The sequence below is a fragment of the Hypanus sabinus genome, chromosome 4, assembly GCF_030144855.1.
Source record: "Hypanus sabinus isolate sHypSab1 chromosome 4, sHypSab1.hap1, whole genome shotgun sequence".
Lineage (NCBI taxonomy): Eukaryota > Metazoa > Chordata > Chondrichthyes > Myliobatiformes > Dasyatidae > Hypanus > Hypanus sabinus.
This window is the reverse complement of record NC_082709.1, coordinates 26,649,327-26,664,876: the sequence shown is the minus strand read 5'-3', so window position 1 is coordinate 26,664,876 and position 15,550 is coordinate 26,649,327. Positions and strand designations below refer to the sequence as shown.

The 15,550-nt window shown below is 39.9% G+C and overlaps 1 protein-coding gene across 1 annotated transcript in view; it reads left to right on the top strand.

Annotated features, from left to right (window-relative positions):
* The window catches only part of ola1 (Obg-like ATPase 1), a 177,114-nt gene that overhangs the window by 139,374 nt on the left and 22,190 nt on the right, over nt 1-15,550 (top strand). Inside the window, exons 8-9 of the mRNA XM_059966679.1 lie at nt 1,912-2,055; nt 7,534-7,630. Coding sequence (XP_059822662.1) covers nt 1,912-2,055; nt 7,534-7,630 — 241 coding nt within the window. The remainder of the gene's footprint in view (nt 1-1,911; nt 2,056-7,533; nt 7,631-15,550) is intronic.

The window sequence follows — 15,550 nt, the reverse complement described above, 5'->3', positions numbered from 1 at the left end:
ACTACTTTGCCCCACTCTTACATTTTTATCTAGAAATCTATATAATTATTGTTAACTTTTTTTGTATTAGCCACAGTGTAAAAAGAAACTTTTCTTTTTGGATTTATTCTTGTGTATGCTGGTTCTATTAATTCTATGTTTGGATTTGCTTTCAGAACACCCTTTGAACATTTAAAAATCACTATCTTCAAATAGATGACTGAACCATGCAACTCTTTAGTGGCAATTTAACAATAAATTGGTGATTTTTATTTTGTTGACTCATGGGAATAGAACTCACCAATAAGCCAGAAACATTGTCCATCCTTAATTGTCTCTAGGACCAATTGACTGCTGGACCAAATTAAGTGACAATTAAGGATCAACTTCATTGATGGGTCCAGAGTCATTTAGGATGACTTGAATATGTTCAGCAGACTTCCTTCCTGACTTTCCCTAATACTACAGTTGTTTCATGAAAAATGGTACTGTGCTAGCATATTATACAAATGTATTCAATAACTTTGGTGAACTGAAACGAGTGTCCCTGGATCAGTAGTTCAGGCCCTCTGCTGGTTGGTAACCTAACCAATAGGCTAATTGAAACCAAATATCTTGTAATATTTTAGATAGTCAGTTCAAAAAAAGCCTTCACTTGTATAGTCTTATAGCTGAAACGGGCCCTTTAACCCAATTCATCCATGCCAATGACATTTTTCATTTGCCTACATTAGACCTGTTTCCCTGTGTTGTTTTCCTACCACTCTCGAAATGTCGTTTGAACATTTAAATTGTATCTGCCTCAATCACCACCTTTTGTGTAGAAGATCTCCACAGATCACCACAGATCTCCTTTAAAATTTTCTCCTCTTACTTTAAATCTAAGCCCTCTATGTTTGGACACCACTTACCTTGGAAAAAGACTGAATGTCTACTCTTTCTGTCTTCCTCATAATCTTATAAATGTTTGTTTTCCCCTCAGCCACTCCCCCCTATGTTTCACCCAGTCTCTCATTTTAACTAAAGCCCTTCATTCCTGATGGATCTCTTCTGCATTCTTTCCAATGTGTGTATCTGCTCTGTTGTGTGGTGCACAATACCCAGGTGCAGCATTAGCATTTATTTGTACGGCTACAACATGATGTCCTAACTCTTATATTCATTGCTTACAAAGGCAAGCAAGCCAATGCTTTCTCGCTGTCCTATGTAACTGTGTCTCCAGGTTCACGGAACAATGAAAGTGTATCCAAGATCTTTCTGTATACCAATATTCCGACTTTTATTGTAAATGTCTTGCCAGAATTTAATGTCCAAGAAAACATTACCATACAGTATTCTGATTGAATTCCATCTGCCACTGCTCTGCCCAATTCTCCATTTGATCTCTGCTCCTCAATATCCTTAGACAGCCTTTTTACTTCAATTCCAATTTTTATGTCAGCAAACTTGCTAATCAGACCACCTGTATTTTCATCTAAGTCATATATATTGAACCAGAGAGGTCCTGGCACCTTTTCTTAAGTGAGGTACACTACAGAATGCAGGCTTTAAGTCCGAAGACCAACCTTTTCAATACTATTCTCTACCTTCTGTCACAAAGCTAATTTTGGCTCCAATTTGCCAACACACCTTCAATCCCTAATGGGCCTGCTTCAATGATAATAGCCTTTTTTAATGGCATTGTTGCATTTTTAACTTGCAAGTAACTCCTGTGTTTGATTTACTTTTTGATCCTAAAGATAAATGCAACCTTGTACTGGTATTTCGGATTCTTAATGTAATTATCAGTTAAGCATATCTGACCATGTAAGGTCTATATAGAAAAATAGCAATTAAAAAAATTGTTTATGAAAATATTTGTACTGCTAAATGTTGACTGTTGCACAATGATGCCCAGAGTACCTAACAATGTTGTGCATCTTTTGTGTACAGGTTGATAAAAATTAAAGAGTGGGTAGACAAACATGACCCAAGAGCACTGGTCATACCTTTCAGTGGAGCAATGGAACTCAAGTTACAAGATATGGATGATGAAGAAGAAAAAACAAAATACCTGGAAGAAAACAAAACACAAAGGTTATTGAACATTTACTTTTTAAAGCTTTCTTTTTATTTATTAATTTATTTAAATGAAAAAGGAGTTTCCAATTTACATTTTGAATTGCCATTAAGTATTTTAAGTTTTCAGTGTTTGTGCTGAAATCAAATTACTTAGTTCTGAATGGACTTCAAATGGAGCAGCATTTACCGTAGATTCCGAACTACAGAGCGCACCTGATTAAAAGCCGCACGCTGTAATTTTAGAAAGAAAATCAATTTTGTACTTGTACAAGCCGCACCGGATTTTAAGCCGCAGGTGTCCCACGTTGTAATATGAGATATTTACACAGAAACATATTACACATGAGGATTTTTTAACTTTTAATTAAATCCGTATGGTAACATAAACAAATATATATTGCAAATGCTTTTTTTCGAACAGTGCCTGTAACACAGCTACTTTTAAATATACATACGTATCGGTAACCACAAATTACGTTGCGTATACTTTTTTACTGAACAGTGCACGAACAACATTCCAATATCTCCTAATGACTGGTAAAAAAAAATATATATACTGCAGCCTACCAGGAAAAGTTATTGATCGTCTTCTTCATCTTCCTCCTGTGCACTAAAACCATCAAAGTCCTTCAGTGATCGAATTGAATAAAACCTAAGGATCTCGTCACTCACTTCAGTCTCTTCGTTGTCGCTCTCACTTGAGCGCACGCGGTCCGCTTCATCACGCAGCAGTCCAGCCTTTCGAAACCCGCTGGTGATGGTGGAAGTTGTGACACGGCTCCATGCATTTAGGATCCACTGGCAGACTTGAGTTAAAGATGCTCTTCGCATGCGTCCTGTTTTGGTAAAGGATTTCTCGCCGCTCGTCATCCAAGCCTCCCACTCAACACGCAGCGCCACTTTAAATGCCCGGTTCACGCTGACGTCCAGTGGCTGCAAATACTTTGTGGTGCCCCCAGGAATCACAGCTGGAATTGAGTTTGTACTCTTGATGGCAGCTTTCACTGAACTTTCATTGTCAGCCGCTTAAAAAATCACCATCGGTGGAAGCTTTAGTCCGGATGCTGTGCAGCTCAGAACACAAGTAAAATGCGTTCTCTCATGGCCACTTGTTTTCAGTGTGATGGACGAGTCACCTTTTTTATTAACAGTCCGAGTGAGAGGCAGGTCAAACGTCAAAGGTACTTCATCCATATTTATGATATCATCTGGCCCGATGGAATTCTCCGCTATCTTTGTTTGAGTAAATGTGCGGAAGTTAGCAAGTTTTTCCTCGTGGTGTCGAGAGGGAGCTGCTGACACAGAGTCGTGCGTACCCTGACGGACAGGCCTTTTCGTCTCATAAATCTAAAACACCACGATGGCCCACCTCTAAAATCTTCGATTTTCATTTTGGTGGCGATTGCTTTAGCCTTCAATCTGATCTGCACGGTGGAAACTCCGCGGCCGCCTGCTCTCTGTGTGTTAACCCAGTCTTCAAGAAAGTTTTCAAGTTCGGGCCATCTGCTATGATTACCTCTGAAAGCTTTTGTCGTCTTTTTGCATTGACTCAGTTCTTCACGCTGGCGTCTCCACCGTCTCAACATTGATTTATTTATGCCAAGATCATGTGCAGCAGCTCGATTTCCTTCTTCAACCGCCAGATTGATTGCCTTTAACTTAAAAGCTGCATCATATGCTTTTCTTTGAGTGTTTTCCATGTTGATGAGGGTGAGTACAAATGACTGATTTACAATAATTTAATTGTGAAAGTGCGCTTGATTTATCGTACAATTTCGTTGGACCTCTGTGAACTACTCATCAATTTTATTGGTCTACTGTTACGAGGCAAAATGTTTTTGGCGGCATGAAAAAAAAACATGCATTAGCCGCACCGTAGTATAGGCCGCAGTGTTCAAAGCGTGGGAAAAAAGTAGCGGCTTATAGTCTGGAATTTACGGTAGTTATCCCTTAAATTTGTTCATCATTTTTATCTCTTCCTGTGCACATTGCCTTTGATTCTACAAAACTGGGCAGAGCATAGTACAGTACAGGCTTTTTTAACCTACTCCAAGATCAACTTAAGGCTTCCCTCCCATATAGCCCTCCATTTTTCTTTTGTCTATGTGCCTGTCTGAGTTTCTTAAATGTCTCTAATATATTTGCTTCTACTACCACCCCTGGCAGAGTATTCCACATATCTACTGCTCTCTGTGTATTAAAAAAAACTATCTCTAACATATACTTTCCTCCAATGACCTTAAAATTATGTTCTCTCGAATTAGCCATTTCTGCCCTGGGGAAGTCGCTGGCTGTCCATTCTGCCTGTGCCTCTTATCAACTTGTACATCTTTATCAAGTCACTTTGCATCCTTCTTTGCTCCAAAGAAAAAAGTCCGTGCTCATTCAGCCTATCCTCAGAGGATATGCTCCTGAATCCAGGCAGCATCCTGGTAAATCTCCTCTGTGTCCTCTCTAAAACTCCACATCTTTCCTATAATGAAGTGACCTGAACTGAACACAATAAATCAAGTGTGGTCTAATCAGAAATTTATAGAGTTGCCTTGCAACTAATTGAACTCCATCTGACACCTCTCAACCCATCTCTGCATCCAGTTAATTTTAGTTGTATCCTATGACAATCTCTACACAATCCACAACTCCACCAACCTTTGTCATCTGCAAACTTTGTCTTACATTGCAAACATTTCCTCCTCCAAGTTATTTATAAAAATCACAAAACATACCTTGTGCCTTCTTAACCACTCTAACAACTTGTGTGGCAACTTTGAGGTATCTACGGGCATGAACCCCTCGATCTCTGTTGTTCTACACCATCTCCTGCCATTAACTCTATACTCTGCCTTTAAGCCCAATCTTTAAAAGTGTATCACTTCACATTTTTCCATATTGAACTCCCATCTGACACCTCTCAGCCCAACTCTGCATCCTATCAATTCCGATTGTATTCTATGTCAGCATCGACACTATCCACAATTCCACCAACCTTTGTATGATCTGCCGACCTTGGAACACCAGGTATCACCTTCCTCCAGACAGAATACACTTCATCTACTATCACACTCGGTCTTCTGTGGTCAAGCCATACAGTCAAGTTTCCCTGATTTTCTGAATGAGCCTACCATAGGCACCTTGTTGAACCATATAACAACCATATAACAATCACAGCACGGAAACAGGCCATCTCGGCCCTCCTAGTCCGTGCCGAACTCTTAATCTCACCTAGTCCCACCTACCCGCACTCAGCCCATAACCCTCCACTCCTTTCCTGTCCATATACCTATCCAATTTTACCTTAAATGACATAACTGAACTGGCCTCTACTACTTCTACAGGAAGCTCATTCCACACAGCTATCACTCTCTGAGTAAAGAAATACCCCCTCTTGTTTCCCTTAAACTTTTGCCCCCTAACTCTCAAATCATGAATCTCCCCTACTCTCAATGGAAACAGCCTATTCACGTCAACTCTATCTACCCCTCTCAAAATTTTAAATACCTCGATCAAATCCCCCCCTCAACCTTCTACGCTCCAATGAATAGAGACCTAACTTGTTCAACCTTTCTCTGTAACTTAAGTGCTGAAACCCAGGTAACATCCTAGTAAATCGTCTCTGCACTCTCTCTAATTTATTGATATCTTTCCTATAATTCGGTGACCAGAACTGTACACAATATTCCAAATTTGGCCTTACCAATGCCTTGTACAATTTTAACATTACATGCCAACTTCTGTACTCAATGCTCTAACTAAACCTCTCACTAAAATCCATAAACATCACATCCACTGCTCTACCTTCATCAATTTGTCTTGTAATTTCTTCAAATAATTCATTCAAGCTTGTGAGACATGACCTGCCTCTTACAAAGTCATGCTGACTCTCCCTAATCAGACTACACCTGTCTAGATGCTGTCTGTAAGAATTCTCTCCAATAGTTTGACTACCACTGATTTTATGTTCACTGGTCTATAATTCCCCAAGTTAGCACTATTACCTCTCTCAAACAAAGGGACAGCATTTGTCACGCTCCAGTCTTTTGGTACAACTCCTTTGGCCAGCGAGTACACAAAGTTTGTCACTAAAGGAACAGCCGTCTCCTCCCTATCTTCCTGTAGTAACCTGGGGTGTATTGCATCAGGCCTCAGGGAGTTACCTATACTAATGTTTTTCAACAAGTCCTAGCACATCCTCTTTCTTAATGTTGAAGTGTTTCAGCTGGAGACATATCTCATTGAGCTAGGGAAAGGATGGTAGGCTGAAGGAGCCATGGCTGACAAGAGGTGGAACATCCAGTCGAAGGGAAGAAAGGAGCATACTTAAGGTTTAGGAAGCAAAGATCAGGCAGGGCTCCTGAGAGTTATAATGTAGTCAGGAATGAGCTTAAGAAGCTGGATAATATTTAATAAATGTGTTCTTTGAATCTGCTTTCAATGGCTGTGGGTGAAATCTGAGCTCTGACTGTATAAGCAAAAAACATTTTTGCTGGTTTGCAGTATTGGAACTGATCTTCTGATGACCAGCAAATCACCTGAATGTGATTGTGAACATCTTGTTTCTTCACTTTATGCCACCAGGTGTAAACCATCCCCAAATGATAAGTGGTACATGATTTCTTTGACCAGTTGGTGTGACTCTCACCCAGCAGATAAGAGTCCCTCTTCCCCCACTACTAATTGCTGCCTTCTGATAAATAATTACTTAAAAGGAAGCAGGTTCTGAAGGGCTGAGTTCATTTCCCTGTTTTCTTTTCCAACTTTGTGCTGCCACCAATGAGCTTCGCCTGGGTTGGGGGGGCTAAGAAAGACTGTCATAGTGGACTTCCTTTTTGTCAGTCATAGCATTCAGTATGCACCACACTTTCTAATCTTTTGATTTAGGTCATACTCTAATGATTTGGTTCTTCCCTCACCACACGGTATATTCAGGTTATCACATAGTACAAACTGAGAAAAGTAGAAATCTGGAAAAAGCTCCACATTGGGTGCTAATGTATTACATCAGCGATTTGAGAAAATAGAAAGGGATTGTGATAACATATTATTTAAAACACTGGAATAAAATTGCGACATCGCACATTTTTTACCCAAATAAATTATTTTTTGGGGCTATTATTCTCAGCATTTTACATATAAGGTTTACTTTTAAACATTTACTGACAGTTTCTAATTTTGTTGAAGTTTTTATGAAGTTCCTGACAGGCCATGAGTCGTACATTCTCATGACAACCTTTGTGAAACTTTGATTATTAAGGAAAAAGTTGATTATACTTAGCTTGCAACCTTCGGTTTGAAGCTTTTCATTGTATGATGTATGTTTGTACTCAGTTATTATTGGAGCAAATTTAATATTGTGAAAAGGTCTAATAATTGGGGGATAGAGTTTAATAATATATTTTGCCATTTGATGTTTTTGAGGTCAAATATCCAAAATATAAATATTTGCACTGCAATGTATTGAATAGAATTGTTAAATTGATTTGTTTGTAATTTAAGTGCTTTGGCCAAAATCATCAAGACCGGATTCTCATCTCTTCAGCTCGAATATTTTTTTACTGCAGGCCCGGATGAAGTACGAGCATGGACCATAAAGGTATGTTTCATAGTCTTGTTGTCAGCCACACACAGTTCCACACTGTTGAATTCAGATTGATATCACTGACTTTTAAGCTTGTCATGGCAGTGGTTAGCTAGTCATTATAGATGAGGTTTTGTTCGTTTTAACTTTAATTATTTGTGAGCTGTTGAACAGTGAAAGTGGGGTGCATTGATTGAGGCAGGTAGCAATTGATGCTGCCTATTACATAGTATGAATTTCTTCATCCTGCAGAATCTATCTTCCCTCCTCCTGTGGTCAGAGATAAGGCACCTCAGTATTGTGCTTGCTTAATCTGTGTGACTGGGTTTGTCCCCAGTGAAATTGATGTTGCTTTTCATTTGGTATTTGCTAAGTTTGTTTGGGTTTTGTGTGACTGCTGCTATTGCTTTACTTGACTAATGTTGATTTGTTTTAAATTAAGAGATTATATTAATATATTGTGTGATTGATATGCAGAATATTCTATTCACCCCTACATAAGAATGCTTTCTTGAATTTACTATTTTAAACTACTCTCTTATGGCTTCATGCAGTTACCATGATGCATTTGAGGTCTTATCAACATTCATGGTGGTTCAAAATATGGCTCGATGCAATGTCCAGTCAGCCTTTATACGTTGGACTGATCCTAGTTTGCACTTTATAAGTGCTACTCACAGTGGCCCCATGGGGTTACCTTTGTGTTGCAAACTTCCCAATGTGCAGATAATGTTGACACCAAAGCTGTTGTACTAATGAATTTTCGTGTCAGAGATGGACCAAGTCAGGTCTGTTGTCTGGAAAGAAGTGGAGTGCCTTAAGGCTTTCCTAATGCGGGAACAGGAGTGTGCAGGGACTGGATATTCGCAGTGAAAATGAGGCAGTCAGGGCCACGGAACTGCAAGTGGCCAAAGAGATCAAGAGCATGTGAAGTGACGCAGTTATAGGTAGGAGGGGACTGAACCAAAGGTGATAAAATGTCATCAAGGTATGTGGGTACAAATTTAGTGGGTAGGAGTAGCCAGAAACAATGGTTACCCACACTGGTTTGTGGATTTTAGGTCAGGGGCAGAAACAGATTGGGTATTTGAACTGAGGTTGGTGCCAGTAGATGGCAGATCTCCAAAGCTGATGAGGTTGGTGATGGTGCAGGAAACAACGGCCTGATGCTCTTGAGTGGAATCTTTTTCAAGGGGTAAGTAAAAGGATGTGTCTGAGAGTTGCTGCATGGCCTCAGAAAGGTAGAGGTCAGTCTGCCAGACCGCAACAGCACCCACATTAACAAAATGCATTTGGTAGTAAGGTTATTATTGATGTGGAGGGCAGTGCCTGTAAGGTTCAAATAGAGGAGAGTGGCGCTGAAGTCAAGAGAGTTAATGTCTGATCACCAGTTATAGATGAAAAGATCCAGAGAGGGCAAAAGACCAGGAAATTATTCCAGAATTTGTGAATGTTATTTATTTGGATTTTCAGAAGGCCTTTGACAAGGAGCTGCATACAAGGCTGCTCAACAAGAGCCCATTGTTTAAGAGGCAAGGTACTACAATGTACAAAAGAAATAATAATAAATACTGTAATAAGCAATAAATATCAAGAACATACAATGAAGAGTCCTTGAAAGTGAGTCTATAGGTTGTGGGAACAGTTCAGTGATGGGGCAAGTGAAGTTATCCCACAGGTCCAAGAACCTGATGGTTGAGGGTTAATAACTGTGAGCCTTAAGGTTTCCATACCTTCTTTTTGATGGCAATAATGAGAAGAGAACATGTGGGTGTTGGGGGTCCCTGATGACGGATGCTGCTTCCTGCAACAGTGCTTCATGTAGATGTGCTCAATGATGGGAATGGCTTTACTTGTGTGGGACTGGGCCGTATCCACCAACTTTTGTAGAATTTTCCATTCAAGGTCATTGGTGTTTCATACCAAGTTGTAATGCAACCAGTCAATATACTCTCCAACACATCTATAAAAGCTTATGAAAGTTTTAGATGTCATGCCGAATCTTCGCAAACTTATAAGGAATTAGAGGAGCTTCCGTGCTTTCTTCATAATTACACTTGTGTGCTGGACCTAGGGCAGATCCTCTGAAATAACACTGAGGAATTTAAAGTTACTGTCCATCTTCACTTCGATTCCCCCGATGAGGGCTTGCTCATGGATCTCTGGTTTCCTCCTCAATAAGCAGCTACTTGGTCTTGCTGACTTTGACTGAGAAGTTGTTGTTGTGGCACCACTCAGCCAGATTTTTAGTCTCCATATATACTGATTCCTCACCACCTTTGATTTGGCCAGTGACAGTGGTAATGTCAACAAACTTGAACATGGCATTAGAGCTGTGCTTAGCCACACAGTTATAAGTATAAAACAAGTAGAGCCAGGGACTTAAGTACACAGCCTTGTGATGTGTGTGTGGAGATTGTGGAGCAGATATTACCAATTCAAACTGACTGGAGTCTGCAAGTGATGAAATTGAGAATCCAATTGCACATTAATGATCTTGATGAAGGAACTGATAGCATTGTGGCCAGGTTTGCAGACAATACCAAGATAAGTAGATGAACAGATAATATTGCCATGGCAGGAAGAAGCAGAAGGACTTGGACAGGTCAGGAGGTTGAGCAAAGAAATGGCAGATAGGAAGTGTAGGGTCATGCATTTAGTAGGAAGGATAAAAGTGTAGACTATTCTCTAAATGGGGAGAAAATTCAGAAATTCAAGGTGCAAAGGGACTTGGGAGTCCTAGATCAGGATTCCCTTAAGGTTAACTTGTAGATTGAATGAGTAGTAAAGAAGGCATGTGCACTTTAAACATTCATTTTGAAAGGACTAGAATATGAAAGCAATAGTGTACTGCCAAGGCTTTATAGACCTTGATTATACTGCATTTGGGACATTGTGAGCAAGTTTGGGCTTCATATCTAAGAAAAAATATGCTGGTCTTGTAGAGGGTGCAGAGGAGGTTCACAAAAGTAATCCTTGGAATGTAAGACTTAACAAATGAGCATTTGATATCTCTGGCCTTAACACCATGGAGTTCTGAAGGATTGGGTGGGGGACAGTGGAGGCGGAGACTCAAATACTCATTTAAAAAATCACCAAATAATGAAAAGCCTGGATGGAGTGGAGAGGATGTTTCCATTAGTAGAAAAGACTAATATCCAAGAGCATACCTTCAGAATAAAGAGACACTCTTTAAAATAGAGATGAGGAATTTCTTCAGCCAAAGGGTGGTGAATCTGAGGGCTGTGGAGGCCATCATTGGGTGTAGTGATTCAGATTAATTTATTACATGTACATTGAAACATCTGTCATTTGTATTAACAGCCAACGTATTAACCAGGATGTACTGGGGGTGTCACTTCACATTTCCACATCAACTTAGCAAGCCCACACTGCTTAACAGAGCAACACAAGCAGCAAGAGCACCAACAAAGGCAAAACAAGCCTCTTTCCCACCCATCCACTTGCCCATACAAACAGGCCTCCAACCCCAGGAGAGGATGCCTCTGGGCCTCCAGACCTTGGGGGCCCCGGACTCTTAGACTTGCAAGCATTGGGCCTCCAACCATTTGTCCCTAGTCCAGAGTCGCAGGCGTTGGGCCTCTGACCTCTTTGTAAGCCGATCCAGGAGCTTTGACCTTTGTAACACACACAAAATGCTGGAGGAACTCAGCAGGCCAGGCAGTATCTACGGAAAAAAGTACAGTCGATGTTTCGGGCCAAAGCGTCGACTGTGCTTTTTCCCCATAGATGCTGCCTGGCCTGCTGAGCTCTTCCAGCATTTTGTGTCTGTTACTCAGATTTCATGTCTGCAGATTTTCTCTTATTTGAGCTTTGACCTTTGGTCTTCTGTCTCTGGACTTGGCAATCTCTGGACTTCAACCTTCAGCTTTGGCCTCTGAACTTGGCCTACCCCTCATTACTGATTGCAGGGTTTAATCAATCATGGGCTTGACCTTCAGTCCTTGACTTCCAGACTTGCATGGACTTCCAGTGTCTTGGGTGGGGAGGGAGTGTTGCAGGCCCTTGTGGCTCCCGTCCAAACAAACGTGACCTGGGGACCACTAGTGTTCACAGCTCCTGCAGACCTAACGTTCAACCAAGGAGCCCTCTTAGCTGGACTCCAAACACTGGCTCCTGCCCAGACTCTTCATTTACCACCCATAACCTCTAATTTTTCCTCATCCCGAATCCCTGAACCCTAACCTGACCGCTTAGTTCCTGTGCTGATCATCATTATGAAGCTCAAAAGCAACTGTCTGAGCCAAGGCATCAACAAATTTTGCAGCTTGCCACCATCTTGACCAAAACATTGGCTCCTGCCCCTGATCTTTCAGTTATTGCCCTTGATCCTTTTCGCTAAACCCTAACCTGACCACTAACTCTTCACTCTGTCCTCAAGACTATCACAATGAACCTAAAGTACATCCAAGCCTGAGCCACAGCATTGATGGACATTGCAGCTTGGTGCCATCTTGTCTGGATTGATCGGTTCTTGACTTGTGTGGTGGTTAAGGGTTATGGGAAGAAGCTGGGTGAATGGAGATGAAAAAGTCAGCCATGATTAAAAGGTGGAGCATATTCGATGCACTGAATGACTCAAGTCTGCTCCTTTATCTTATAGACTTTAAATTATTTTGAATAATTTAAAGGGAGTTGGGCACATTAGAAATCTTCAGGTTTCTTTGTTCTTCTATGCCTCATAAATAAACTGTTGCCCATTATTTAAGCAATCATAACTTTATATTACTGCAACCAAGACCTGAAGAGAACCAGTAATTTGTGTAGGATACAGGTTTGCAAAATTTTGTGTTAACCTGTATATAAAAAAAGCAGAAGTGAGAATTGTTCTTTTACATGACAGTTGAAATTTGATCTTTGATCAACAGAACTAACATAAAAAAAACTGGATGCCATGATAGTATTTATTAAAATGGATCCATTTTATTTTATGTATTTTATCTGGAGATACAGCACGGAACAAGCCCTTCTGGCCTAATGTTGCCACACAGCCCAGCAACCCACCAGTTTAACACTAGTCTAATCATGGGACAATTTACAATGACCCAGTTAACCTAACTGGTATGTCCTTGGACTGTGGGAGGAAACCCATGCAGTCATGGTAATAACATGAAAACTTCATAACAACAGCACCGCGTCAAGTCAAGTCACTTTTATTGTCATTTCGACCAAAACTGCTGGTACAGTACATAGTAAAAATGAGACAATGTTTTTCAGGACCATGGTGTTACATGACAGTACAAAAACTAGACTGAACTACGTAAAAAACAACAGCGAGCTACACTAGACTACAGACCTACACAGGACTGCATAAAGTGCACAAAAACAGTGCAGGCATTACAATAAATAATAAACAGGATAATAGGGCAAGGTGTCAGTCCAGGCTTCAGGTATTGAGGAATTGAACTCCGGAAAGCCCAGAACTGTAATAGCATTGCACTAATCACTATGTGACCTTGCCGCCCATTAAATCACCCCATGGAACAACAGATGCTGCATGATCTGCTGAGTATTGTTGGCTGGTGCAATTAAATTACTATGTGTGGCTGAAGCAGACGGAAGAAGCTGTCCTGCTGAAGGGGTGATATTTCAAACAGGAAAACAAACACCTTGGGTTTATTCTGTTTGTTTTGCTACACTAATATCAAAGTGGAATCCAAAATGTATAAAGTATATAAAAACATATTATATGACATTAATATAACTAAACTTTATTGGAATTATATTAATCATGCATTATATTTTCCTATCATTACAAAAAAACTGAAGTGAATTTAAATTGCATTTTGAATACCATATTTTTTGATTTAATGATGTAAGCACAATATTTGTTTTGTGTGACAAGCGGAATTTATTTCTTTAAAATCAATATCCTGGCCCATTGCCATGAAGTATTGCTATGAACCTAAATATCCATCACTATCTGTAAAGTAACATGTGCATTTCATGATCTATCTCCCTTTGTTCCTCCAAGCCCATCAGTATCCTGCCATAGTAAATTCACTAGTTGATCCTCCCCAAAAATGTTATCTTACACTTCTTAAAATTATTTTCCAAACCAAATTTGACCAAGCCACTTAAAACATTAATTTAGCAAATAGTAACACTGTAAGGAGGGAAGATTCACAGTGGGGATCATAAGAGAAAATTCCTCTGCTTAATTCTTCCATAGAGTAAATAAATTCAGGGCAAGAGCAAACCAGGATTAAAAACTGCAGGCATTCTTCATACAGATGTGGTTTGTAGTGACAAGGTCAGTAGTTATTCCCCACCCTAATCATTGCTGGAGTTTTTTTTTAAGAGAGCACTTAAGTTGGTCATGCATATTTGTCCAGGAGTAAGGCTAAGACAAAAAGTAGATTAATGAGGTCAGTGTGTTTCATATAGTCTGCAGTATATAGATTTCAATAAGGCTTTTGACAAGATGGGCAAAAAAGTAAAAACCCATGGGAAACTGGCAGATTGGATCCAAAATTAGCTCAGTGGCAGAAGCAAAAGGAAATATTTGATAGGTGTTTTATGATTTGTTTTTTTTGTGTGGTGGATTCAGTCCCTTACTTTTTGTAAAGTCTGTTAATGATCCATTCTGAAATAGGGTGGAATGAGGTTTGCAGATGGTACAAGAATTGACATGTGGTTGATTGGAGGAGGGAAGCTTCGGATTGCAGGAAGACAAGTGATTCTGCAGATGCTGGAAATCCAGATCAACACACAAAATGCTGGAGAAACTTAGCAAGTCAGGCAACAACTATGAAAATTAATATTCAGCAGTTGATATCTGAGGCCAAGACCCTTTGCAGGAAGATGTAGTTGGGTAGAAAAATAACAAATGGAAATTAATTCTGAGAAGTGTGAGGTAATGTGCTTGAGAGGATCGACATGAATTTACAGTGGGAGGAATAAGGGGGGATCTTGGCATCCACATTCTCAGATACTAAAGACAACAGAATTGGTGAAATAGGGTTGTTAAAAAGGTGCATGGAATGCTTTTTAATAGCTAAGGGAATATAATAGCAAACTACTTTAGAACTGTAGACCACACTAATTAGACATCAGCTTGAGTTTTGGTTGCCATGTTATAGGAATCATGCGATTCCACTTAAAGCATTGCAATGAAGGTTCAGGGATATTGTCAGAACTGGAAACTTGTAGCAGTGAAAAAAGAATAAACAATGGCTGTTTACTTTGGGAATATAGGCTGAAGGAAGATAATCATCATGCATTAAATTATAGTGGAGAGGCAGAAGTGGTTTAGAGGGTAAATGGGAATGATGCATTTTCCTTTCACAGCAGAAAAAAGTAATTGGTTGAATTAGAGGGAAGTGAGGAAAATTTTCTTTACCTAGTATGTAGTAGAAATGGAATTTCTCATCACTTTAAAAAAAAACCTGCATGTGTAGTTAGACCTGTGATCAGCAGAGCCACAGACCCAAGTGCTAAAGGGTGAGGTTAGGCAAGTCTTTTTGCCAGCACATCCACGATGGGCAGAATAGCCTCCTTTTAGGATATCAGTGAACTACCTTTTTGATTATTTGAATTATCATTACTCTTGTTATGATGTGATTTGAGATCATCAGGCCAGGTCCCTAAATTGTTGCTCCAGTAACCCATCACTGAACAACATACTCTTATTTTGATCACAGGGAGTACAGAGATATGGGTCTGAAAATTAGGATGAGAATTTTTAAATTTAATTGCTTACCAGAAGAAAATGTATGTCAACAAGCACAGATATGATGGGTGAACAGGACTTGGTGCAGGTTAGAACTTAGTCAAGTTGGCAGAGAAGAATGAGGAAGGTCAGACTCCTTGACTTTTTTTTGCCAGCAGATTATCTGAAGGAGGAACGGCACATAATTAAAATACCAAACTGTAAATTTTGTTATGTTTGAAAACAATATAGTCTTATTAGTA